General features: G+C 45.4%; 1 protein-coding gene and 1 long non-coding RNA gene across 3 annotated transcripts in view; one reads left to right on the plus strand and one right to left on the minus strand.

Annotated features, from left to right (window-relative positions):
- Window positions 1–23,620, minus strand: part of LOC129380668 (uncharacterized) — a 36,011-nt gene extending 12,391 nt beyond the window's left edge. Inside the window, exon 1 of one of the 2 annotated variants that reach the window (XR_011890549.1) lies at window positions 23,415–23,620. This is a non-coding gene — a long non-coding RNA (uncharacterized lncRNA). Of the gene's footprint in view, window positions 1–1,110; window positions 1,527–23,414 lie in introns of those variants that run through there. The other variant, XR_008608854.2, reaches the window with a different exon arrangement.
- Window positions 4,081–21,553, plus strand: LOC129388021 (uncharacterized). Its single transcript, XM_055077984.2, has 3 exons — window positions 4,081–4,637; window positions 12,520–13,284; window positions 18,161–21,553. The coding sequence occupies exons 1-3, from the start codon at window positions 4,455–4,457 to the stop codon at window positions 21,551–21,553; spliced, it is 4,341 nt and encodes a 1,446-aa protein (XP_054933959.2). The 5' UTR covers window positions 4,081–4,454.
- Window positions 23,621–27,563: the final 3,943 nt, after the last annotated feature.

A 27,563-nucleotide genomic window follows, 5' to 3' on the forward strand; every position in this document is an offset into this window, starting at 1 on the left:
TTTCTGCACAGTTTAAATATAAATATATCACGCTCTTCAACCGCAAGGAATATATGATAGATTTTCTTTACCCACTGAGTTTAACTGAGTCACGAGAAACAAGCTCCTAGCGACAGCTAAGTGCTCCAACGCTGCGCCCATCTGCGTCGATTACGAGCCAGCCTTCAAATTCAGTGCTAGTATTGCAAACTTGAACAACTGTGCTCGCTTTATCTTGCCGATGACAAAATATGCGGGGTGATTGTTTCCAAGTTTTATGTAATTTTGAAAAACAGCCTGTTTGCCGATAACCGAATTCTGTTCCTTTTCTTCTGCTTTATTTTCTTCTATTTAAAACCTTGTGTCAGACAGTGAAATTTCACTTCGAAATAAACGCTTCTCCTCGTTTCTCTGTGTCCCTTTCCCGCATCGCGCTGCACCACTCAGTCACATGGAAAACCGACGAGCACAAACCATCACCCTATTAAGCTAAATAAAAGTAGGCATAAAGTTTGTAAGACCTAATTATAGTCCTTGAGTTGGATAATTCACATAGGCCGACATTGCTTGCAGGAGAAATGAAAACACACATTTAAAATATTAGGAAGAATTAGCTAATTATCTTGCGAAATTATTACTTTATGGTGCATATTGCAATTTACGAATCGTAGCCGGTGAGATTGCGACGCTCGTCCTCTTGGAATTAATTTCCAGAGTGACGCGAACTTGGGGATTTGCGCCAGTAAACCCGACGTAAAAATATGGTATTGTTAGGTTTACTTTCTTAGGAAAGCAATCTTTCATACATATAAGCGTAGAAGTAAGCGGAAAGCCCATCTATTTATTCTCATACCTTGGAAAATATTTTCTAGAAACTAGCATCATCATGAAAATTGATTTCAACTTCATACACATCGCAATCTCAGAGACTACAATTCGTAAATAGAAATGTGTGCCGTAAGGCCACTAGTTACCATGCTATTAGGTGAATTTTTGTTAATTAGTTGAGCATGTGTTTTGATTCCTCCTGCTGGTAATGTCCGCCTCTTTGAACAATCCCGCTCAAGGAAGGAATTATGGTATTTGCCACAGGGAGCTTTTAAAGATTTCATAAAACTTAAAAATTATCACCGTGTATGTGCAAATTGAGCCCGTCGGTGGAATCATGAAGGCTACCGACAGCATAGTCATTTGTGTGGCCGCGAATCAGTAGCCAAGATGATCATGGCGCCACAGTGACGGCTTCATGAAGAGATAGAAATAATCGAATTCCAGCGCCAGCGAGCAAACGCCAGTGAAGCACAGCATGCAGATGAAATCCTAGTCTATTCCATGATGGCGTGATCAAAATATCCGCGGCGAAAGAAGAACTATATCCTGTAAAATCCATTTGCTTCGCATGGGTGCGAAGACCGAAAGTGAGATACTAGATCGAAGGCGAAAGAAGCAAATAAATCTTTGCTCTGGGTAACAAATGATAACGCTTAATAAACCTGAGTGGAGCAGCGCGAAAGGGACACGGAAAAACGAGGGCAAACGGCCAGTTTAAATTTCATTCTCTGATACAAGGACTTTTATACTCAAAAAAACAGAAGGAAAGAAAAAACATAAAGAAACAATGTTGCCATCACCGCTCACTAGTCGCGCTGGCTTAGTCTAAAAATATGAACTGCGTTCGTGATAAGGCCAGGGAAGGCTGGCTTATGCATGGATATTCTTCACGTGACACGATAGCCTATTCCACCTTCATGTGCGTGCGATTGTCTATCTGCGTGAACAGTACTTTCTTTTCTCGAACAATGGTGTACATCCACATGCGCTGTAATGCGGGGCTAAGAAACGTTCGTTTTCATTGTTAACGCTGTTCGCATGTTCGCGCAGACGATCATTCGAACGCCTGCCAGTTTGGCCCAGAGAGCATGCGCCGCATTTCAAGGAAGTTCTGTACACAATTCCCAGCACACAGTCCAGGTTACCGCGTTTTTCGAGAAAGCAAATGTAATCTTTTCGCACATGGACGATCACACGCGCACATTGTGGTATCGGCTAGCATGGCACGTGAACAACGCCTGTGCATAAGTAAGCCTTCTCTGGCCTTGTCAGGAAGGGAAGTGGCGCTTCCAGAACACACCAGCGCGACTAGTGAGCGGTGATGGCATCTCTGTTTTTCTTTCTGTTTTTTTTCTTCTGCTTTTTTTTTTCTTCTATTGGAAAGCTTGTGTCAGACAGTGAAATTTCAGTTGGAAATAAACGCTTGCCCTCGTTTTTCTGTATCCCTTTTCCGCGCCGCGTAGCACCACTCAGTCCCATGGAAAACCGACGAGCACAAGCCATCACCCTTTTAAGCTAAATAAAGGTAGGCATAAAGTTTATAAGAACACGAGAAAGAACAAAATTACATTATGGGGTTTTATGTGCCAAAACCACTTTCTGATTGTGAGGCACGCCATAGTGGAGGGCTCCAGAAATTTCGACCACCTGGAGTTCTTTAACGGGCACTTAAATCTAAGTACACGGGCGTTTTCGCATTTCGCCCCCATCGAAATGCAGCCGCCATGGCCGGGATTCGATCCCGCGACCTCGTGCTCAGCAGCCCAACACCATCGCCACTGAGCAACCACGGCGGGTCACGAGAAGGAACAATGGATGGATGGATAGAACTTTCTTGTATGTCCGGCAAGGTTTAACGCGACCCGCGCTCAGGTCTCCCACGGAGGAACGTCAAGGCCCTGCCTCAACGCCGCTTCACGGGCTTGCTGGACTGGAAGCGCACGAAAATATACCAATGCAGAATCGACTTCATCGAATTACGGAGGTGTTACTTCACTAATTACAGCAGTAGGCAACTTCTATATCACTGAGGTGCACGTTTTTGGATGGTTTTTCTTTTTGCTGTACTCTGATAAGCAGATGTAGAGGTTCTTCTTGCTACGATTCGATCAGCAGAAAGAGGAAAGCAAACAGTACAATATGCAGCATCAGTAAGAGCGCAGTACTCATTGATCAGTTCTTTTTGCTTTAACGAGAATTTCTCTCTACCTGCTTGCTTGATAATTAGAACGCATTAGCTCAGAACGCTAAAAATAATTTCTTGGTTTTTCGATGATAAAACGGGCATTGCGCCCTAATAGATTGCTGTTCGTCGGTTTAGTCGTTCACATACGAAGTTTACGAGATTTAGTGTTGAAATACGAAAAAGTTCTGAGCATAATTAATAGTGGGTGTGCCGACGCACCTATAAGCCCAAAAAGGGTTTCCGGATAATACGTTCGCTCATTGCCTCACTGAGAAACGAGCTCGAAGAAAAACAATTAAATAATAGGTTTTAACGTGCCGAAACCCACGTCTGATTATGAGGTACGCGGTAGTGAAGGACTGCGGAAGTTTCGACCACCTGGGGTGCTTTACCCTGCACCTAAATTTAAGTACATGGGTGTTTTCGCCCGCAACGAAGTGCGGCCGCCGTGGCCGGGATTCGATCCCGGGACCGTAGGCTCAGCAGGCCAGCAGCATAGCCACTGAGCTAACACGGCGAGACTCGAAGTGAGAGGTAGTCGATGTTCGCTGTTCAGCTGACCGCGAGCCAGGCGTTCTGCGCGATGATCCCAGCCCACGGTAGGTCGAGTGTGCGAACTCGACTCACCAATTACGAAGCAACAGTTTTTCTGTTATCAATTGCAGCATTTGCAGTCAATACTATATTTATGCCAGTGGTTTGAGCCGATAATTCTAGGCTTTTGATGTAGAAGAAAAAAGAACTTTGCCTGATTTTCTGTACATCGCATCAACATGTAGTCATTGCGCAGTTATGACGACTCTTTAGAAAACGTAAAAATTTTTGTACTGCCACCTTTTCTTTGTTGCTGAGGAAAATGAAGCACCTTGCCGCAAGATCAACGAAATACTGTAGCTTTGCCGCATTCATTGATAGTTTCTCAGTGGGCTGCGCAGATACCCATGAACAGAGCCGAAAGGTATAAGATACTGCAGTATCGGTACCATAGATTATTTTCTACAAAGAAAGGGTAAACAAGCAATGACAACGCCTGTGTGCCGCACCAAATCTGCACCTTCTATCCCGACATCGCTGATTATTAATGACATGCAAGAAGCTACACTCGCAAGTGCATGAAACCAGTTCACGTGCCACTCCCGTAAGGCGATAGGTGTCGCGCGCAACATTGCGAGAATAGCTTGTCCTGCTGGAACTGTGGTGGGTCCACCTTGGTGGAAAAGCGCATTTCGTCTCTCCCCCTGGCAGCGATGAGGCGGCAGCCCGAAAAGTGCTTCGATTAACTGCGCTTCGCATTTCGGAATATGTCGGCGCACCTAAGGTAGACAGGGGAGGCAGTGAAGACGAGCGGCCGCCTGGTTCCAACAAGGGCAGCAGGCCAGCAAAGTCACGGTATCGGGCCTCCTGTACTAGAAGCCGGTGCTCCCTCCCGCCAGTATCGAGGGGCACTCGAGGAGGAGGAATGGCATCGCCGAGGGAACGCCGGGCGGAACAACCGCAGCCGGCAACGCCACCGATGGCGCCAAGGTCGTGGCGCTCGCTCTTGCCGAGATTTTCCATTGCACCCCGTTTGCGCGACCTGATGAGGAATCTGCGTATCCGGCGACGAGGCCTGCCCCGCCCTGTACCTGCGCCAGCGGGTGAGGTGAGTGCCTTCCACGAATATTACACAATTTCCGTGCTACCCGAGGTCGCGTACAGGCCTACAGCAGCTCTACAGCAGCTGAACCTAAGACGCAGACTGACTTCCAACGAGGCCCACGTATGTTGGCTGGTCCTCTTCTGAGCTCCTTTGTCCCTGCCGACAGGGGACACTACTCATTCTTCCCTGCCCGTTTGACACCGAGCACCTACGCTATAACCCACGTGATTGGGTCCCGCGAACTAGTTGGTCAACCTCGGTCTTGACGTCGACTTGGCGTTAATTCAAAGTACGAATGTTCATTTCATCACATCCTACTTTCTGACGTTCGCAAGGTAGCCCGAATGCCGTTTCTCGTATGTTGTCAACTCGCACTGCGCAACCCTGAAAGCCTCCTTGGTGTTCGTAGCTTCTGGACGCACTACCGACGCGCGGATTCGACGTTGACGCCGAAGCTGCTGCCACTTTACCGTGCTCTTCGGCGTATGCAACAGTTCGAAGCTTCCGCACAGCACCGTGCGCGGTTAAGCCTACACCACGCGCAAGCTTGCCGCTGAGTCCCACCTCGCGTTTACAGCGCCGTTGAGCGCGGACATTTCTAACTTGCGAATATTGCTGCTCACGCTGTCTCGCGTCTCCACACAACTGGAGCAACCTCTCACCCCCACACAGATAGACAGAGTACAATCGCAGAACGGGGTCGTCCGAGCCTGTCTATGGCGCGGTACGGCTCTAAAGGGCTCTGCACGGGGATCACATCATCTACCCAGGCACTACATAAGTGGCTGACGTTCGCGGCTGGTCTGGAGCTCTTTGGAGGCACACTTGTGCACCAGTGCAAATGTGCTACGAGGCGGTGACCGGCTTGCTGATGCACCAGCTTGACTGACTGGTGCTAGCCAAATCCAGATTGCGCATTTAAAAGCCCTATCAATAGCTGAATAAGATGTCTGCCAAGTTCTCAAGTCAAGAGTAGGCGCGAGCCCCTGAGCGCGTCCCTTGTAGATGCCAAGCACCGTGTCTCGCGAGGCTCGGAAGGCGCATGAGCACGTAGAAGCAAGCTAGCATGCGCCTACACGCGCTGACAAGTTCCAGTGTGGTTGATGCGTTTTCCTTCTACTGCAGGCAGTCCGGTTATCTCGTGCTATGCTGCAGACAGCACGCACGCAACACAGGGCCTCACGCTTATAACAGCGGGGTAGCTGTTGCCATCGGGTAGCGCGTCGATAGCGAATAAAATGGCGCATTACGCCAAACGCATATTTCTTTACCACGTTATTGCTTATAGAAAATGTTCGCCGCCTTCTTTGTTCTCCAAGCTAATCTTTTTCTTTTTTGCTCGCCTTGTAGTAATGTGGTTCCATTGTGTATTGTTGTATAATGACGTTCTTCGTTATACAAACGCTAGCTGGCGTGTGTGTTTAGTTTATTTTTTTTAGTAACGAATAAATTGGCTGCCAATTATTTTGGCGCACCCTCGGGCACTTCGCAAGCTATACTTTGAACCGTATTGCTCAAGATTTCTTCCCTTACCGTATTTTCTGAAGCATAAGTAACTTTGAACTTCTCTATCCAACATTTATTACGCTGGCTTTTTCCTTCTCGGTCACAACCGTGCTGCAATGCAGTGTCCGTTTGCACTGTATAGCGAATGATTTTCTTTGCACGCTTACGTTCGTGCTCCACGTGATGTGCCAGCAGCAGTCTTAGTCAAGTCCACACCGATGCGAGGGAAATTGGCAAATATATTCGAATGGAAAGGGTGTGGCGCCGCCGCCTTCAACAATGGTTATGTAACCATCCTTTCATGGAGCGGCGTCGTTAAGGTGAAGGACTTAGTCAAGTTCAATAAAGAGGTTATCAAGCACTGATGGATGCCAATGCTCGCTGGCCAATGGTGGCCAAGTGCTCTCTTAACCTCACACTTATGCATGGGCCAGTCTGACCAATATAGCACCGCCCACACTTGAAAGGAATTTTATATACCACACTACTTTTACATTATAAAAACTGGTGCACCTGACGCACCTGGTACGTGCGTCATGTGGTGCGCTTGGTGCTCTTGTGCGCATCTGGGCACCTTCGCGCGGTTTTGGGTTCTCCGAAACACATTCTCATCACTCCGGTTAATACAAGATCTTGCGCCAACTCTGTGACACGACGCACAAGACTACACCGGCAGGCGAGTCTTGAATGCGTCTTGACATAAGCAGCGATGTTGTTCAGATTGCCCAACTCAATTCCTACGTACCGACTTTAAGGGATGCTTCTAACCTCTACCGGGAGGAGCTACCCCGCCTGTAGAGTGTCGTTGCAGGGAAAGAGAGCGAAGGTGTCTCGAGAAGACAACGAATATTGTAGGTGCTGCTTCGAAGTGATTTGTACCTTTGGTATATACGCACCCGTTTACACCTGGGAAATCTGCCTTTTCCCTCCCACAATATTGATGACTATCCTGCCACCATCCCCACCCGCTGCCTAATGTGATCACTAAGTGTTCTCAATAGTGTCACACTAGAAGAGCAGTTTTCATTCTCTACAAGTCTAATAAACATGCAATTCGCAGTTATGTTCTCCGCACCGGACTCCATTAGAATATTAATGGCTTCTAAGCACAACATCCACTTCTCGCATTACATCTACTTACTCTCCCTCAATTCTCCTTAAGCTTGCTGATTGAGCTTATAATATGGAACTTGCATAAGCAATCACGCACATTCATTCCTTGTTTTAGTGAGTCAAGGTAACGAAAGACAGCAAGCAGGCGTAGATCCTTGGCACCCAAACTCCTTGATGCGCTTCACAGCTATTTGTCACTGAGCACCCTGCGCGAATTCTCGCTTATAGGCACAGTTAATCATTTTCTTGTGTTTTTTACTACGTTCAGTAACAGACATCGATGACAGACGTGCTGTTTTCAGTTCTTAGTTGCTTTTGGTGGATAAAACCCTAGCTTTTGACGAAGCATACTGATTTTCTTCGTGTGTTTCAAATGCCCACATGCAAAAAAGACATTTCTATCAACTGTCAATCTTCTCGGCCTCTTTCCCCCATCGACCTGATCGAACGTCTCAATTACTGTGACGTGACGACATGCTGACAAATTGTGGATAATGCCCGGCACATTTCGCTGCAAATTTTTTTATTGGTAAATTTGATCTTCAGGTTTCCAATCCTCATAATGCAGCGATTGTTCATTTGTGGCGAAATCTTCAGCCATTCTGCCGGTCAGTCAAATCAAGCCACTCTAGGCATTGAGCGTTCTGTTCAGGATGCCCAATTTAATAAGTATGTTTCTGATAGCCTAACTCTGCGTTAAAGCCCCTTTGGGCAATATATAAGGTCATATGAGAATAGTGCGGTCAGTGTGCTTGAGCAAGAGCCCTAAAATTGGTCATACTGCCATCTCAGTTTCTGTTCTATATTTCGTTAAAACTTCAAATAAAGTTTCACGGACTCTGCGCATGCTGCAGCGTAAATACGCATATTTTTTATATCAATACAGTAACGTATTTTACAGGAAGAGGCGGGCTAGTTGGTGGTCGATATTGGAATGCATCATGTAATCGCACAAAGCACAAAGAAGAAAGCACACAGGACAGGAGCGGTCGTACGCGCCTGTCCTGTGTTTTCTTCTTTGTCGTTTGCGAAGTTACATGACGGATTCCAATATCAAAGCAGTACTCGCAGTTTTATGTGTCCAGCATGATCTACAACTCTGGTATGGCATGGACGCTCTAGACTGGTTCCATTGTCCGAGCGCACACCAAGAAGATTTAGAGATAAGCTGGAGTGGTAGCCCCCGTAGTTTTGTACCAGCACGGGTGTAATGCCACTACAAAGGTGAAGCCAGAGCTTGCGTTATACTTCTACTGTGTAAGAGGGCGACGACAGCTGAAACTTATACTGAAACAACATATTGGTACCTAAGCTTCGTGACTGGTTTCCGAGGTAAAATTCACCAGCTTAAGTGCTACCTTTCTAAGCGACAGCAACGAGTAGTGATGGATGGTCTTGTGTCGTTTACCCAGTCAGTAGTATCTAGGTTACCACAAGGCTGTTATTGGACCCACTCTTTTTTTACTGTATGTTCACGTTATTCCCTACCTTTTATTTGACTGAAGCTTATTGTACGCAGATGATACCGTAATAATCTTTGTTGGCGACAGTTTAAGTGAGATTGAAGAAAAATTGATGAGAAGCTACATAGTGCATTCGTGGTTTAAACTACACCGCCTAAACATTATTACCAACAAAACTAAATAGAATGTTTTTCACTCTAGGAAGAAACAGCTCGATTTTGATAGGTTTTACTCACTATTAGAGACTGCGCTACTGCAGCCAGGAGCCTCGTTTAAATACTTAGGGTTCATGTTCGACTCGGATATCAAAAGGCAATCGCACATAAGACATGTTCGAAGATCGCGTATGGTTGCCTTAAGTTATTAAAGAGCCCGTAAATGCTTTGGCACAATGGTTTTGCATGTCCTATATTTCGCATTTACATAGTTATCTGACCAACTGCATAATCTCTTCGGGCTGAACATATAAAACGTATTTCAAGTGCTTACACTATGTTACAATTATTACATATTCAAATGGACGGATACCACGAAACAATTGTTCCAAATGACGCGTGCACTTCCGCTGGACTCCGTTAGCATATCAAGTGCTGCCGACGTAATACATATAATACAACATAATGACCCTCTTTCATTAGGCACGTTTACGTTACATGCGCGCTGTACAAGGGCTCCAGCGACCTGTCTTAATTTACCGGCTGCCAAAAATGCCTATGTTTGAAGGCTAATAGAATTTCACGGAGCTCTCATTTGGAATGCCATACCGATTGATGTGAAGCAGCATACAATTCTTCCGCCTGCCATGAAGCGTTTCGTGTTGAGTGGATAAGTAGTATGATTGGACAAATGGTGAGCTTGTTTCCTGTTATCATCCGTATAATTGAATCATGTGTTCTCTAATATTTGCATTCAGTTTTGTTTTCCTTTTGTTACTGTGGTAACCACTTGCTCAATAACGTAGGTACGTCTAAATGTTGGTCCCGTTACTAGCCAGCCAGGCTGAGACCACAGAAGTTTTGCAAAATTTTATGTAATGTGAGGGTAAAGTGGCAATAAAAACCCTCCCACTCATGTCCTTTCGGTCAGTTATTGCAAATGCTATGGGTATTTGACAATCAAATCTCGAAGTTATTGCATAAATTTTATCTTTGGCTGCGTACTGATATCATGATGTGCCATATATTAAAGCATTTGGGTGTCTTTCTCAAACCAGCAACAGTAAAAGACGTTCAACAATATCTGTACGGCTACATTAGTCTTCCCAAACAGCACGGAGTGGGAAGAAAACACTTCGCATGTTACTTCTTGCCTATGGTAAAGGGGCGGTGGTCCGGATTCACTTTTTAGACGGCATCCGCACTCCAACATATTTTCTAAAGCTCTTTGGGCCACATCAAATGATCATGCATTAGTATCCTGTGCTTGTATAGGGATAAAGCTTGCAGCTTGGAGGGATAAAGCTTGCAGCCCAGATTCCGCTTTGAGGGCAGTAACACTGACTTCGTGAGAATAAGACGGGTGAACGAATCTGCCGGCACAATTTTTTACCTCTTCAAGGTCATCTACGAGGCATACTTGATGCGGGGATCATATGGCTGACGCATAGCCTAGTTTTGAACGGCTAACGGGTTTATGGCCTAGTAATTTAACGTGTTGGGGCGCGTTACGAAGGTGACGTTTCATAAAACCGAGAGTTCTATTTGCTGATGATGCATGCCTTGAGATAATTGGGCAAAGTAACACCTAAGTATTTGAACGATGTTACTGCTTGTATAGGTTTGTTAGCAATTATGTGCGGGAATGTAACGGGTCGCTTTTGGCAAGTAATGGAAAGAAGTTTATATTTAGTCGGGTTGAGAGTCATTAGCCACCGGTCCCACCATTCCTGGACACGGTCTAGATCATGCTGAAGTTTTGCTGCATCGTAATGGTTAGAAACTGGTCTGTAAATTACAGTCGTCAGCGAACTTTCGGATTTGGCAAGATAAGTGTTGAGGCTAGTCGTTAATATATATTAGAAATAGGAGAGGACCGAGAAAAGAATCTTTGTGTACACCAGATGTTACAGGAACAGGGTCAGAGGTATGATTATTAAACAAGGACGTGTTGAGATCGGTTAGAGAAGAATTCCTTGATCTAAATCATAACGTTGTGGTCCAGGCTAAACTGATTTAGTTTGAATAGTAATCGTTGATGCGGCATTTTATCAAACGCTTTTGCCTAATCTAAGAAAATGGCATCAGTTTGTATGTGGGTGTCGAGGTTAACATGCAAGTCATGAATGAAGATGGCCCGTTGGATGAAAAAAGTTATTTTTATCGACAAATGCCATGAGATGAGAATAAGTGACATGCTCCATGATTTTCCACGGAACATTTGTTAATTATATGGGGCGGTAATTTAGTGGTAAATCTTTGTTACCTGATTTGTAGACAGGAACAATCTTCTCCACTTCCCAATCATTTGGCATGTGAACTACAGAGTGAATGAGAAAACCAAATACACAGATACGCAGTAATGGCATGTCTGGTGTTCATTAACAGCTTGGAATTGATTTCGTCAACGCCTGTCGATGAAGAAAGCTTCCATCACGGTAAAATTCCATCATGAGTTATTGTGATAGCAAGCATAGCAGACAGTCCTAGCCGGTGTCATAGGCAAGGATGCGCTGGGTTCTTTTGTGAAAACTGTGCTAAAAGCAATGTTCAAGGTGATGGAGCATCCGTGGCCCCCGATGGTTTCTCCAATTCGTCGGTCAGAGTGATAGCGCGTGATTCGATAGGGTTGATGACCTTCCAAAATTTTCTCGGGTTGTCACTTAACTATTTTGTCAAGTTGTTGAAAAATTTGTACTTATTTCGCACAGCAATCAGGTAGGCATTGTCGGCAGTATAATACCGCTGCCACGCATTAGACGAGGCTCTCAACTTAGCAGTACGAAAAAAAGCGTTTTTTCTGGCTTCTAATGCTTTTATTGTCTTAGTGAACCATGGCTTTTGGTGGTTTTCGCGGAAAGTAATTTTAGGAACGAATTTGTTGGTGAAGTCATGTATTTTGCATTTGAATACCTCCTAGCTCTCGTTGAGAGGCATGCTGTAAAAGTGGACTTCAAATAAAGGGGAAAATTTCTAAGCTCGTTCTTAATTGCGTCATAGTTACCTTTTTCATATAAAGGGATTGTTTTCTTAAGTTTTTTGCACCGTTCAAGGCAGAACGAAAACTCGGCGTGGATAACATTGTGATTACTAATTTGTTGAAGGTAAGTAATATGTGATAAGCTCACAGGATTCGTAGTTAGTATAAGATCCACTGACCCTAGCCACACGCATTGGTTTCCTTACTGAGTGAGGTTGGTATTCAAAAATACTTCTATAAAATCCTTTAATTCTCTGTGGTTCGCACCTGAGGAAGCTACTTTCGCCAGCCGATACCGGGATAATTGAAAGCTCCGAATAGCAATATATGTGAATTCGGATGCGCAGTACCGAGATCACTTAGAATATTGTTCATCTCACTTGAAAAGTTAGGTGAAGTATGCGGAGTCCTGTAGCAAACACCAAGTAAAACGGATTGCGCCAATGAATGAAAAATTAGCCATAACGTTTCTAGATCAGAGACTATGTGTAATGGCGTGCACGATAAATTAGGGCCCACAGTAATCAAGACAGCGCCCCTCGAGTGCATCTCCTGTATGTTGTGTAGTGTTGTGTGCTGTATGTTGCAGTAATGCATCTGCTGTATGTATTGCTAGCCCTCAAGATTCGTAGGCTGGTACCTCACTATGATCTGTATTTTTTTTTCAGGGCTCTGCCATGGTAGCTGCTTCACAAGGAACATCAGCGGGCCCAGTAGCCTCTGAGCATTCTAGTTTCCTTGGCCAAGTGTGGAAGCTGGTCACATGCATTTCACCACGCCAGAGAGGCAGCGCTCAAAGTTCAGTTGCAGAAATTGATGCGATGTTGGCAGAGCCTGCCGATTCTGACAGCATCGGCGAAGAAAGAGCACCTGCAGACTCCGTTCAATCTAGCAGTGGACCACAGTTCAGCGGCGTTCCAGGAACGGCGCGTGCTGACTCACTATATTTACCAGGACCCAGTGGTGTTAACATGGCAACAATGGAGGAGGACAGTATGGACTACAACTTTAGTGACTCAAGCAGCATGGCAACGACACAACAAGGGTTAACACCGGACATTAGTTCAGACAGCCCACTCCACAAACCTCAAGAAGCAGACCCCCAAAGTATTGAGGCATCATGCAGTTCGACAAGTGGCAGGTCTGAACCAGCGGAGCCTTCAAAAGGTCTTGAGACTCAGCCATGTAGCGACGAATCAACTTTTACTGATGAACAAACAGATACAACTTTCAGTTTTGCGGTGCCATCCGTGACACTCGCTTTAGCACCAAATCGGCCGAAGCCTATATCACTCATCCCCGAAATGCATCACCCGGAAATACCTCCAATTACTTCCGGCGGCCATCTTTCCGGAGTGATAGCCGACCGAGTGAATAGGGCCAGGAGATCACTGCGCCAGCTCATAAACATTCGTCCATTCAAGATCAAGCCGGTAAGTGAACGCATATCCCGGAACATATTGTTACCTTTCTTAAAAAATGTGACGATTACAGGGCACCGTTTTAAGTGAATTATCGAATTAGATCACAGATATTTCAAGAAGCATTAATAATTTCGACTTCAGGTTACGTAACCCGCCATGGTTGCTTAGTGGCAGTGGTGTCAGGCTGCTAAGCACGAGGTCGCGGGATCAAATCCTGGCCACAGCGGCTGCATTTCCATGGGGGGACGAAATGCGAAATTACCCGTGTACTTGGATTTAGGGGGACAGTAAAGAACCCCAGGTGGTCCAAATTTCCGGAGTCCCTCACTACAGCGTGCCTCATAATCAGATCAATGTTTTGGCACGTGAAACACTATATTTTAATTTCTTCAAGCCATATACACATCATAGAGAATTATTTTTGTTTTCGCTGAAGGTCGCTGAAAGCTTAGTCAAATTATGGGATGTTTCAAATCTTTCGTGTGTTTTCGCTACAGCGTTCACCACAACTTAAATTCCTAATGAGGAAACACTTTCACAAGGTTTGGTGCTTTTAAATGTACTGTTTCATCGGTGAAATGATTGTAATGAAGCAAGCAATCTGTTTTTGGATGTTGGCTTACTATAGCTTTTATCAAAAAATGTAGAGCTGGTGGATTTAGGTTCAGTTATACAGCCAGAAATCTGCCAATTGGGGACACGCATGCGTTGCTGTGTGCCAATCTCATTCTGCGTTAATTCTTCGCTTACTGATGCTGTGTTGCACTGTGAAATTCATGAAAGCACACATTTAAAGCAACCCATACTATGTCTGCAGCAGCGCAGTGCGAACGCTAGTCGCTGTACACGTGGGGCGTGTTTAAGGAGCTACTCACAACACGCCACTGCACTAGCGTGTTGGGATGTTTTAGATGAACACTTCGTGGCTGGTACAGATAACTCAGAGTAATTTCGCATTTTCTGCGGCAGGTGCCTGAACTTTCTAAGTGGGTTTGCTGAATGCTACGTCCTTTCACTATCAAAATTAATGCGCCGTCGAAAGGCAGCGTCCTCAAATTCAGCTCCATCGTCGCCATAGCACAAAAAAATTAACTTTCATTCAATCACTGTATTGCTCCGCCAGAAAAAGCATGATGTCCAGCTATTCATGTTATTAGCATTGCAGTGTGATTCGAGATATTAAACTTTAAGCGCCCATTCTTCAAGTAGCCAAACAAGAAATGTCGATGCCATATCTTCATACCGACACTAGCCTAAAGAGCATCCAAATCGCACAAATACGCCAATGGAAGAGCTTACTATACTAAACGATTTCGTGATGGAAGTGCGAAAAATACCGTTACAACGCAGCAAAGTTTAACGAACGTCGACAAAATGTGCAATGAAATCAAGTGTGCGCTAGAGTGTTTTAGGCTCGATTGCGATTCTGACTGATGCCACCACGGTAATGTGCACAGGGGACCTGGCGACGCTTGATACAGCGTTATTGCGTCACCGTTTCGTTTGGCTAGCTGGGAATCGTCTCAGCGACACAGATTTTGAGAATGGTATATTCAGTGTTGGCAGGCAATGCGGTATTGACCGATCACGCTATGTGAATTGAAAGGTATATCGCATTGATACGCGCTGCACAGGGCACACCACAGTAGTTGCTGCTCTTATATTGAACCTGTTGAACACGAGAGCATTGCTCAAGTCTGCTGGTATTTCTTATACCGCCTTTTGTCCTGTTCGGTGAACGTAGTTTCTTTTTCTGTGTGCTTTCCGCGGCGCAATGCAACTTTTCATGGTATTTGATATATTACTCGCAACAGTAATGGAAGAGGAAAAGGGCAGCTGCAAGCCCGACTTATTTTCTTATTGAATGTATACCCAACTGACCATTTGTGGTCATCTCCTGGATAAAATATTGGCATGCCGCCCATGCAAAAACTTGCATTTTGCTTTCTCGTCTTCGAATGCCTGATGCTCAGTGTCATGTAATAAATCGGAAAGGTTGCATGCTACGCGGCAGTTGGAAAGTATTAAGCGATGAACAAGTGAACGTATTTTTAGCAGTACCCGCCACTACAAATGACAGGTAATAGGAAAATAATTTCTAACTATAGCACTTTGGTGTACCACTTTAGGACGGCAGGTAGGCGTATACCCCCGAAATTCTACATTACTATTACGTGCGATCCTCCGTTGCACTTCCTATATTTATGTAAGAAGCTAGATTGCTGATAATGTAGGACGGTCGTTGTTCGATCATATACTCTTAACGTTATATCCCTATGCACAGTGCACGTAAATTGCGAATCGCCCTTGCGCACATATACCTGCAAGAAATGTCGATTCAATCAATGAGCCATACATTAGCTGCTGCGGAATAACTTACGCTAGTTCTCTTTATTTGCAGTAGAAATAACTTAAAACGGGTAGGCAAGCACAGAATTCAATGTTAATTGAATATGTGACTGATACAGTAAATATATTTGAGATGGTAATTTTGACATGTCATTACAAGCTGAACAATAATTTAAGGTTATAGCTTGAGTTCTTGTTAACGCCGGTACTTTGAAAAAAGTCTGATAACAGCCAGTAAGGAAGCGGTTAGGTTGAGGTTGTTGAAATTGGTAAAAGCTCTGGGAAGAAAAACTTGAGAACGACGGTCTGAACACTAGCAACATGATAATAGCTTAAATCGTGACACGCATGGGGCTCTTGCAATGCTTCTTCGGAGATAACTGTGGTCAAAACTGCGAATTTAATTTCAAGGATACCAGGCATTCGCAAGCAAACTACATAGAAATACCGTTAATTGTCTGGTCACTACTGCTTTAGCACTTGCAAAAACAGTATAAATGTGGAACCGTGGGATAGCAATAATATAAGCAAAAATTATATCCCCCTGCCGCCTGCTTTTGATCCTGCATTTCCTTTCTATGACCAAGAAATGTATATGAAACTCTGTTGAACCATGAACGCGCCTGTGTGTTTTATACGGTTTCATTGGTGGCTTGCCGTAGTTGGTTTAATATTTTGAGTTGGTTTACCCTGATTGTTCCTCTGTTTTCGATAGAGTAAATCAGCGTATGCCGTGCTACACTATCATTTGCAATGCTCGCAAATCTCGGCATTGTTTGCATAGGTAGCCATTTGTCAATAAAATTAATTACTCTTCAAATGTCACGCAGCTTACAAATGATAGTAATCTAATGCTCTCGCTAACAGCGTTCTAGGCTCTATGTAGCTATTCGGACGTTGACTTAAGGAACATTGTTAAGCTTGCATTACTCAGGAGATTTTCAAATGGCTTGATATAGGTTACAATCGCTCTTCATTATCCTTTCTATCAATTCGATTGACATCTTTTGTACAGGTTCCTCAGCAAGATCGTTGGAATTATCGGGCTAGCAATACCATGTATTCTCTGAAATGATGACTTTATTTTACCTATTGGTCAAATTTGAACATTTTTGTGAAACAAAAAAAAACTTTGACTCAGTATATCGTCAAAATTAGCCTATAGCATTTCAGCTCGTAAATGAAACGGCGCCAAATTAGCACCCTGGCTGACTCGGCAAAATGTTTTTTAACAGAAGCTAAGCGGGCACGAAGCTTCTGTGATGTTGAATTTTGCAATCAGACGTCTACGCTGTTTTGTTCGGTATCATACTGTCAGATGCTTACGATTGCGTGAGCGCTCCGGAAGCGTATTTACCAATTACAAGCAATCCTTCCTCTCGTGTTGTGTTTGCACTCACAGAAAGAAACGCGGTCGATTTCAGAACTTCAAGCACAGCTTGACTAGTCAATCACGCTGTGTTGGAATAATGTACAACATTCCACATGACAGTACGGTACCGAGACTCCAGAAAGCATGTGAGGCGGCGAGCCACAGCTGAACATACACTAGACCAGCTTGCTTGCACAGATTATCTTATGCTCCGCAATAATTCTGTATGAGGAAGCTTCTGCATGCTTCCTGACCTGACGAACCTTGCTTGGTGATTCTCAAGAAGGCAGTGGAGGAATACATAGTTGCCTGCCGCAAAGAGTGAATCAAATGTGCCCTGCACAAAAGCAACTTACCCTTTAACTCCTTTGCGAAGCGACTGCTTTCCTGCATACCATGTGTATCACAATGGCTAGTATTCATGCCAACAAACCTGCAGACTAACTTTGCTTTTTATTAATTCAGAAAGTTGGCAGAAAAGTTGGTAACTAGGAGCGAAGTGCGTAATTTTTGTATTTAATGTTTTAATGTCAGTTCTAAAAAGATGGCAACTTGTCACTTTCATTAACGCTTGAAGTGCTTCTGCGAAGGTTCACAAAACAAATCTTAAGGTGTCGGAGAAAAAATCGGCGCCTTACATCCATTCAATGCACCAGTGATGGTATATTTTCCCACGGAAAATAAGCACATTTCTTGCAGTTAGAGGTAAATCAATGCTAACTGACTTGATAACTGTGTTAATAATCATAACGAGGCTTTTCTATCGAGGAAACCGTAGGGCTTTGCTTTGTAGCAATTGCAGCAATTGCGTGGATGGCTCATATTCGTTTATTAATCTAATATTCATGACAATTACGTTCTAACTTCAATACAAAGGATGAGCCGGAATCAGCGTTTTGTTTTGCTTCAGTGTTTCAAAAACAAGTTTACTCAGCTTTATTACATTTCATCAGAACCGGTAATTTACCCAGTCTTGGTAAAATTCCTTAGTAGTTTACTATTCGCGATTTTATGGCAGCGGCGGATAATTACATGCTGCACAGGTTGAAGCACTGGACGAAAGCAGATCATGTTGAACAAAACGCAGATTCTGCACACGAACCATTTCCATCTCTCTAGAGATTATGACTTCTCATCTTATATTCGCTCGCTTTTTTTCTGCAGAAACCTCTTCCTGAGGCAAGAACATTTTCAAGTCGAATGTGGCAAGTCTGTCGCAGATATTACCCACATCGACTAGCTGCTGCAGAAATATTGGACCGCCTAGCAGAGCGACTCGGGGGTGACTCGTCTAGCCCTGCACACGTCGTTAAAAACCCCATCTGCACCCACGATGATACAGTAGCGTGCTGGTTGTTAGGCTACCAAGAAATAATCTGTTCCATCCTTCTAGTCTTGAATTATGAAGTGGTCGAGAACGAGCGGCAATGCCTTACTCTCCAGCACTTTGAAAGTATTTTGCAGAGCCTATGTGCACGCGTCCCTCATCCTAATTTCGAACATCTGGAGGCTCTCACATTCCTCTTTTGGATCATGGAGAGGCATCGCTGTATAGACAGTATTTCTATGGGACATATCCACGTTATTGAGCCCCTAGGCAACATTAATCTCCTCGACATGATCACATTTGCAGGAAAACTTGTTACCGCTCGGATAGGCGTTGGCTCGCATCGTCTACCACGGGGACGTGGGATATTTGGTGATATACAGCGACTGTCTTTCATTACGCTGTTTCAAGACATTACTACTCTTCGTGAGCTGTATTTTTTTGGATTGCACCTAGATAGACAAAATGACCATGAGAGAGAAATTCTAGCCGTGATTGGTAACAATCGTTCACTGAGAACGCTGCATTTCCTTCGCTGTATTTTTTCTCTGCAGCTGATATCAGACTTAGTTGATGTAATTGCAGAAAGCGAGAAGCTTGAAGATGTCCGGCTAGACATGGAAACCATTGAGCTGTTGCTTCTCCATGATGAAGCATTAAGAAGATTAGGTACACCAAAAACGAATCTTAAGCGGCTTGCTGTTACTCTTAAAGATGGGTTGAGTAATTTCTTGGGTGCAATGGAATCAACCAGTCACCTCACTCACCTAGATATACACAACCGTACCGAAAGTGCAACTTTAGAGGGACTTTCTGATGCCCTGAGTCCAGATTCTTCCATCAGGCACCTGACCATTTCTCTTAATTTAGTGGATCCCCAAGTGATTGGAGACATGAACATTGTCCGAAAGTTCGCCAAAGCCATTGAAAATACTAAGTTAAAAGTGTTGACACTACCCAACTCCAGCTTCGCACTAAACATCATTAGGCTTCTTGGCGATGCACTGGCAGCCAACACAGAAATGAGAGAGCTGGACCTTAGCAAGGCACATCTGAGGTGCGACTTGGCACTTGAACTCGTGGAACGCGTACTGAAGAGGAATAGGACACTCTGGGAACTCAAACTGGGAGAGCTGCGCTCTTTTCTAGTGGCGGGTGAAACCGTGGAGCAAATGGTGTCTTCGCTTGATGTGCTAGACTACATCGTAAAAAACACTCCCATTCTTGACAGGAATGCAACGCCAGAATTTGGACCAGAAGCGAGCAATGTAGGTCACGTCTGGATATCGAAAGTTTATTATGCGGCAGAAGCGCAGAAACTCCTGGAACTTCTGTGCAAGCGTCTGGTGTTCCGTAGAATTGAGCTTGACTTCAGCGACATATCCGAAGGCCACCAGGATTACTGTAATCTCCTTCTCAGCTCTATGGCGGAATACCAGACGCTTAATATAGAAGTGTTTTCATTGAAGACAAAAGCATGTATAACGGAGGACGTAACGATAGGTTTAGCATTGCTCATTGTTGAAACCAGGAGTCTGACTGCCGTGACGGTAGAGCTCTCATACGAGTCGTCAGAAAAGGTATGGGATGTGTTGCTCGGAGCCTTGGCTCTTAACATTAATATCTCTGTCGTCAGGATCTATGGTTTCCTTCAAACAAAATCAACCCTTGCCTCCTTCCACCACATGTGTGCCACAAACCGAAGCCTACGACAGCTCGAAATTAACATACAGCAAGACAAGGAGAAGTTCATTCAAGAGCTACCTAATCTGCTTTCAGAATGTTACACTTTGACAGAATTCCAGCTGACTGTAGGCGAATTAAGGAGCTGGGAACCTGTTACATTCATAAGGAAGCTACTTAGGAGAAACCTCCTGATGATCAACATGGGAGTGGCAGCCATCATACGACATAGTGCGGCTCCTCACGGAGGTGGTCTAGCACCCAGTGAGTGGCTCGGTGGCCAATCAAGTGCTTGGGCCGTAGACGCAGCAACAAAGCACCCTCAGCTTAAAAACATGGTAGCGATAGCGGCAGATTGCTCTTTGGAGGTGGCCACTAGGATGGTACGAGACGCGCGGTTGTCTGTGAAAAACAACATACTAAGACGTGCTACAGTCTTCAAAGGTGAGCGGCCAACACAAGCCCACCGAACGCAGGCGGCGGGCTTCCACAGACTTGACGTGGAGTCAGTGCAGCGAATCTCAACTTATCTGAGCTCGTTCGATATCAGATTGCGTAAAGATTGCGTATCAGATTGCGATTTCAGCTTGCACCCTTTGTGGTTACTTATTGAAGATACAAGACGGACGCACCGGATGGAAGTGCTGCGGCATCCTGCCGGTGCTCCACAGGCTGATACAGCTGCCAGCGGCCTGCAAGAGGTTCACGACCATAGATTGGCCGAAGCGGCAGCAGTGCGCGATGTTGTTGCCGGCGGTCCGGAAGCTGCAGGCCAAGACGGCGCAGCCCATGCTGACACATTTGCTATTATAAATGCCACAGCCCATGAAGTTCAAGACGGTGAAATCGTTGATGAAGAGGTTGGTGATCGAGTAGGTGACGTAGCTCGGAATAATGTGGTTCTCGTGGAAGCTGGCAATGAGGGTGCAGTTCGAGGTATTACACCTGGTATCCACGAGGCCGGAGTCCACGAGGCCGGAGTCCACGAGGCCGGAGTCCACGAGGCCGGAGTCCACGAGGCCGGAGTCCACGAGGCCGGAGTCCACGAGGCCGGAGTCCACGAGGCCGGAGTCCACGAGGCCGGAGTCCACGAGGCCGGAGTCCACGAGGCCGGAGTCCACGAGGCCGGAGTCCACGAGGCCGGAGTCCACGAGGCCGGAGTCCACGAGGCCGGAGTCCACGAGGCCGGAGTCCACGAGGCCGGAGTCCACGAGGCCGGAGTCCACGAGGCCGGAGTCCACGAGGCCGGAGTCCACGAGGCCGGAGTCCACGAGGCCGGAGTCCACGAGGCCGGAGTCCACGAGGCCGGAGTCCACGAGGCCGGAGTCCACGAGGCCGGAGTCCACGAGGCCGGAGTCCACGAGGCCGGAGTCCACGAGGCCGGAGTCCACGAGGCCGGAGTCCACGAGGCCGGAGTCCACGAGGCCGGAGTCCACGAGGCCGGAGTCCACGAGGCCGGAGTCCACGAGGCCGGAGTCCACGAGGCCGGAGTCCACGAGGCCGGAGTCCACGAACGCGAGGAGATCTTGGAGCACTTGCTTCAGTAATTAGCTGTGTTTAAAGATAGCCACGAGAAGCTACTGGAATAAGGTGTCAACTTCATAGTCCTGTTTACTCCACGTTCAGTGTGCATTTATAGGGTAGTATCACACCACCAGTTTAAGCTGCAAACTGTATCCGCAACCAACGAAATGGATGTTCGGCGAAATGCTTGGCCTTGCTCAAGAATCATTTGGGTACTGTTCGATAAACTCGATTTGTTGACTTTGAGTGAAACAACCACAGACCTGCGTCTTGCATGATTGGATTAGTCTGTTTTTTCACCTTCTGATTTATGATTGCCCACTTCACAATAGGCTAGTCTGTTTCGATCCGGAAAAGGCAGTGTAGAGGTCCCTCTATTTGCTTACACTTTTAAAGAAAAAAATTGCTGCGAATGTATTTCAAGCATGTAGAAGCACATCCTTTATGCGCAATGTGGCGCCATTATTCCTTTTACTCATGTGCTATGGAAGGAGTTACTGTTCAAAAATAAAGTGGAATTTAACTTGTAGTGTTTGTATGCTGTGTTTTCTATCCTGTGAATTAGAGTAATGAAGCATTGCGCCCACAGTACCAGAGTTCACCATAGCTAAATCTTGTACTGCATTTAGGCGGAATATATGACAATCATTTTCTGAGTCAAAAGGAGCAGGCAAATGAAACAGTTTTTATCCCACTAACCAGGCATTTGTCTTTTTCAAGGCGAGAAGACAAGTCCACTTCTCAAAACGTTGGGTCCTGCTTTAACCTTGCTCTCTCCCGCCTTCCCCGTATTTAACCAGGAATATTTCACATCTGGAGCATAGGGCATAAGGCGTCGCACTTTCTGAGCATGGCACCGGGCACCTATCGACACATGCGATACACAGAACCAAATACTCCGTTTCACATGAAATATCCGTGATTTTACGGGATGAACTTTTCGTCACGCACAAATTGTAATATTCGCCTATGGCAGTTAAGGTAATTATAATTTACTACGCTATACAGAGGCGGACAATACTAAAACATGAAACCAAAATACACATTGCAATAATTATCGAAAAATATAATAATCTCCTACCTAATAATTCCATTTATGGCACATGTAAATTCATGAGATGTAACTGGTGAATTTGCAGGGCGTATCCACTTCGAATTAAATTCCTGAATGTCAACAGTTCGGAGACAAGTGCCATGGAGCTCGCCATAAAAGACACCGTGTTCCACTTCAAATAAAACCTTTTTTTAGGCAATCAAGAACAAAAGTAACCGGAATGCATATGTATTTCGTCCCATACTTTTGGGAAATATCTATAAAATAGTGTAATTCTGGATATTCATTTCAAGTAGATACTACTTGCTGAATCATGGGGTACAATCTTAAATTGCAATATGCTGTGAAATAAATTACGAAATTACATTCATCTAATTAAGTATAATTGACGAATTCTGTCGAATAACGCAGCTCAAGGACAACAGATGTTTTCTACCACAGACAATATATAAAAACTGTATGAAACTTAACAAACAATAGTTGTCTGGAAGCCGAAACATGCAGCGAATAAGACACAACGAGCTTTCTTCACTCTGTGTGCCTGCGCTTCCAATCAACCGTGGATTTAGACTAACGGGCCCGATTAGTCACTGTCCGTAAAACGATCATGGTGTATTGAGCAAGGGCATAGCTATAAAGCCTCGCATTTACTATTTATTTATTTTTGCTAAGCACGCCAATACAGAAGGAAAAGCTGCGATGATAACTGCGAGTAAATAATACTAGGAAAACGCGAAAAGTTTGCATACAGAATAGTTCATGCATTTTGACGATGTTTTCAAATTCGTGAACCCTACTAAATTATGGGCACGTTGAAAAAATTCACTGACCATTACAATACTTCCTAATGGGAATCGTGAGCGCCGCTCCATAGGCCTTTTCATTTCGCGAGAAATTGGCTGGCGCGGACAATCTGTCCCATGCGGCATATTGGAAACGGAGCGAAGAGTGGCGTGACTGCCTCGGTGATAAGGAGACCGCGAGAGGCAGCGCGCGGATGACGCGTCGGCGCGATGCGCAGAAGCCACGGTAAACACACCTGTGCTCGTGCAGCGATTTGTTTCCATATACGGTATCGGTCGACGCGTTCAACGCATGCCATCGCTGAACAGATGATGGCCCGCTACTATGGTGCCATCTGGTAACAATCATCGCCGCAAAAGCAGTCTTGCGCGGGTGAACACTGTTTCTCACCCTTTCGCCATGCCATCATCGACCCGCTGCGCTCCGCGTTCGCTCTTTGTTCTTTCGCTGCGCTCGGTTACAACGGACGCGAGGCAAGCAGACGCCCAACGCAAGAATGGGCACCGAAGAGCTGCGCTGCAAAATAATGGGCGACTTGTGCACAAACGCTGCAACGCCGTACTGTGTGACCTGTGGTTTGTGCTCACATTAAATACGAGGAATAACAATGTGAAGTTCTAAATTTGTAAATGTACTGTCTCCAAACCGATTTATGAATCACAGAGCCTGAGCGAACTTATTCATGGAAAGTTAGAGAGTCCAAGTGGTATATGGCGGATTGGTTGCACTACTACTGCAGCTCTAATAAAATAAGGCCAATTCTGATCTCTTTGTGGTATTCTATACGTAATTCAACTTGCACATTTCTACTAGTTCTACGGCATGTCCAACTTTAGCGGTGACAGGAAACACAATACACGGAGGCAATAATGCAAATGGGACTTATGAAAAAGAAGCACAGCGAGATTTCAATTCATAGGGAGAGGTAACTTTTATATTCGTTGGGGACCTGAGAACTTCCTGATGAGTGTTAGGTAAATGTAAGGGCCTGTATTCTAGATTAGAATCTGATCGAAAGCAACTCCAACAAAATTCTGCAATGAAAAGCGCTCTCCGCGATGCTTCCATATTGAAACTTGGAGGACTAATGAGCTTTTGTTTTTGGATAAAGAAAACAATATACGATGCTTTCCGAACGTTCATCTGCTCTTTCTTTACGTTGATACATGCGAATTGCTGCACGAGCAAGGCATTGCATTTTCTGTGCAAGCTATGGCTGTTTTGTCATGCGAGAAGTGTACTCGCGTTGTCTACATATTCAGTGCATTGCTGTGACCGCCTTTGAAGTCATTTACGTCAAGTGAAAATAAGATATGTCTCTGATTATAACTTTGCGGCACGCTTGAATTTATCACCCCTGTTTGCGAAGGAATGTTGTTTGCTTCAGCACCCCAACGACCTTCGGTCAAGGAACTTTCCGTGGGCTGCTGAGCTATCACCTCAAACATCGTCTTGCTACCCCTTAAATAATGGTGTCCATAATATAACGAAATAATTTCTTCATATAAAAATATACACATTGTGGCAAACGTCTCACTTCATTACTTTAAAGTGATGTATTTTGTATTCCTAAGAGAGTCTTCCGCTGTTTTTGTTTTTTGAAAGCCATACTGCTGCTCAGTGGCTAGGTTGTGCTTAAGAAAACTTGATAGCACTGTTTTAATGACGTGTTCTGTGAGTTTGGAGAAGAGATGCAAGACAGAATAGGACGTTAAGTAAGCAGGCCATTAGTGCTTCTCACTTTATAAATTATGATTATGCTCCCAATTTTCATGCCATCAGGAAAAACGCCTGTTGTGAGTTTACAGAACTTTGCATGTGTGTGCTAAAGTGATGCTGAAGCGGTGCTAACACATCTTAAACGTAATGGCACGGTACAGGACGTACGTCCCACTGTGGGAAGTTTCTCAGATGTTAAGCGATAGTTCTACCTTGTGTGACCAAACCTTGCGTAAGCTGAATGTACGCACCCCGCGAATTGTTTAAAATACTTTCTGGAAGGCATGCGGGTGCCAGCAATTACGCTAGAACCTTTTTGGAGCCGTGAATGAGAGGCGACGCTCTTGACGCATGATAGGATTTTTGGCGATCACGACCTGCGCTCCCTGCTATTGTGCTGAGTTATGGTTAGGCCGAAGTACGAGTTCCAAGCGCTTCGCACCGACGTGTTGCGCGAGTCCATATACGTTTTCCAATGTCGCAGCCTCAGGTGCCCTTCACCTCTGAAGTCGTGCAACTTCAGAGATCTGTGAGACTTCCCGTAGTGCAGCCAGAATTACCACAGCCCCAACCTGAAGCAAATACTTACCCCTCCGCTCATTCACATCATGGTCCACCTCCACGCGCGAGCCAGGGTCGTGTCACGCTCTCCATCTCTAGCCTCTGCCACCACCACATTCAGCCTATCTGCCTGTGAGCCCACGCAACACCCACGCAACGCCCACGCAACGCCCACGCAACGCCCACGCAACGCCCACGCAACGCCCACGCAACGCCCACGCAACACGCAAAACATACGGGTGTATGAGGCGCTCCGGATCACCGGCCCCTGTGCTACATGTGCGGTAACGCTGGCCAACTGTACTCCCGGGCAGCATACCGCGAGATGCAACTGCGAGGCTTCGCCGTCAACGCACCGCCATCACAGTTTGGCGAGGGACCATTTGACATCGCCAACTACACTATAGCAAAGTAGCGGAGACCGTGATGTCTTCGCGTTCACCTTCGCCAGGACGTTACCTGCCACAGTAGCGCCGACTGTACGGAGGACCAGGCCATGGCCAGTCCGTGAGGCGAAGAACCATCGACCTTGACGTGCTTCTCGAGGACTACGAAGCCACCGCTCTACTGTTAACAAAAGCCGACTAGCCCCTCACAAGTGAATGATTCACTGATCAATTGAAAAAATCAAGACTGCGACATCAATCGAAATCAATCCGTACAGCTGGAGAACACCTGCTAATGTCGACAAGAACCTGCACCACAAGAGTTAAAACCAGACTTACCCTGGTTTCTTTGTTATCATACAGCAATGCTCCGGGGACATTTTTCTCGGCACTGACTTACTGATTCAACAAGGCAGAATTATCGACTGGAAGTCCATGTCAATAACGCTATCCGAAGAAGACCATGTGATATCGCCGGACAGTTCGCTCAGTCACCATGCATTGAGTACCTCGCAAGGTCAAGCAAGCATCTTGCCTCACTCCAGTATCATCATTTCTGGAGGCACCAAAACACCGGCAGATGTACAATGAATCATTGAGGGTGGCTAACATCTACTCCTAGAATGTGAAATGTATGTTGCAAGAGGAATCTTTTGGACTGCATGGAATAAATGACAAAAGTAATGCTGAGAAACTTCAACAAGGAGTACAAAAACGACGGCAAAGGCACAACGATCACATACGTTAAGGAAATTATGGAAACCAGTGATGCGCTTCTACTCTGGGGCTCTGCCGCATCTACCTTGACCGCCATACTTCCGCAACCACCTTTCGACATCAATCTGACTCTCCCCACGAGTAAGCAGCGACAGCTCAAAAGTCTTCTGCAACAATAAAGGCTGCTTTTCGATGTGATCTGGGATCCAACAGACAGCAGTGGCTAATTTTGGGAGGACTTAAACTGCACTAAGGATGAAACACAGAAGTAGAATACAGGTGAAATACGGACTAGTAACAGATTTATTGAAACTACACAGTGCTGCGTCTTTGAACAATGGGTATGCATGAGCCTTATTATAACCACGTCACCGTGGAACACTCCCTCACCAAGTCTACACCAAAACATCAGCTCTTTCTTAAAAATATACACTGATGGTTCGCTGGTACACCTATGTGGGTCACGTCTTGCCATAAAGGAAGCTTCCACGATTTCACGTGCCCTTTATTCTCTTGCACACCTAAAACCTTCGTTTTGTCAAAAATCGGCTTGCACTTTTTCGCACAAGACCTACAACGAACTGGCAGGTGTTTCCGCTGCCATCTTTTAGTGAGTTGGAGCGTGCCATTAAACTCCTATTAGTACATCTTCTGCTTTGCCCCACATAGAACATTCCACAGCTCAGCGGGAACTCATACACCACCTCTGTTCTACGTGATACATACGTGCGTCTGTGTTTTATGCCATATGCATTACTCTTGGGTTTATCTACGTTAGCATGGCACATACAC

Source organism: Dermacentor andersoni, chromosome 10 (assembly GCF_023375885.2).
Source record: "Dermacentor andersoni chromosome 10, qqDerAnde1_hic_scaffold, whole genome shotgun sequence".
Taxonomy (NCBI): domain Eukaryota; kingdom Metazoa; phylum Arthropoda; class Arachnida; order Ixodida; family Ixodidae; genus Dermacentor; species Dermacentor andersoni.

Excerpts from the sequence above, each read along its gene's own strand:
- LOC129388021 (XM_055077984.2), top strand. The coding sequence starts at position 4,455 with ATGGCATCGCCGAGGGAACGCCGGGCGGAACAACCGCAGCCGGCAACG. Across the intron at positions 4,638-12,519 it reads TACCTGCGCCAGCGGGTGAG|GGCTCTGCCATGGTAGCTGC; the intron begins GTGAGTGCCTTC and ends TTTTTTTTTCAG. Across the intron at positions 13,285-18,160 it reads GTCCATTCAAGATCAAGCCG|AAACCTCTTCCTGAGGCAAG; the intron begins GTAAGTGAACGC and ends TTTTTTCTGCAG.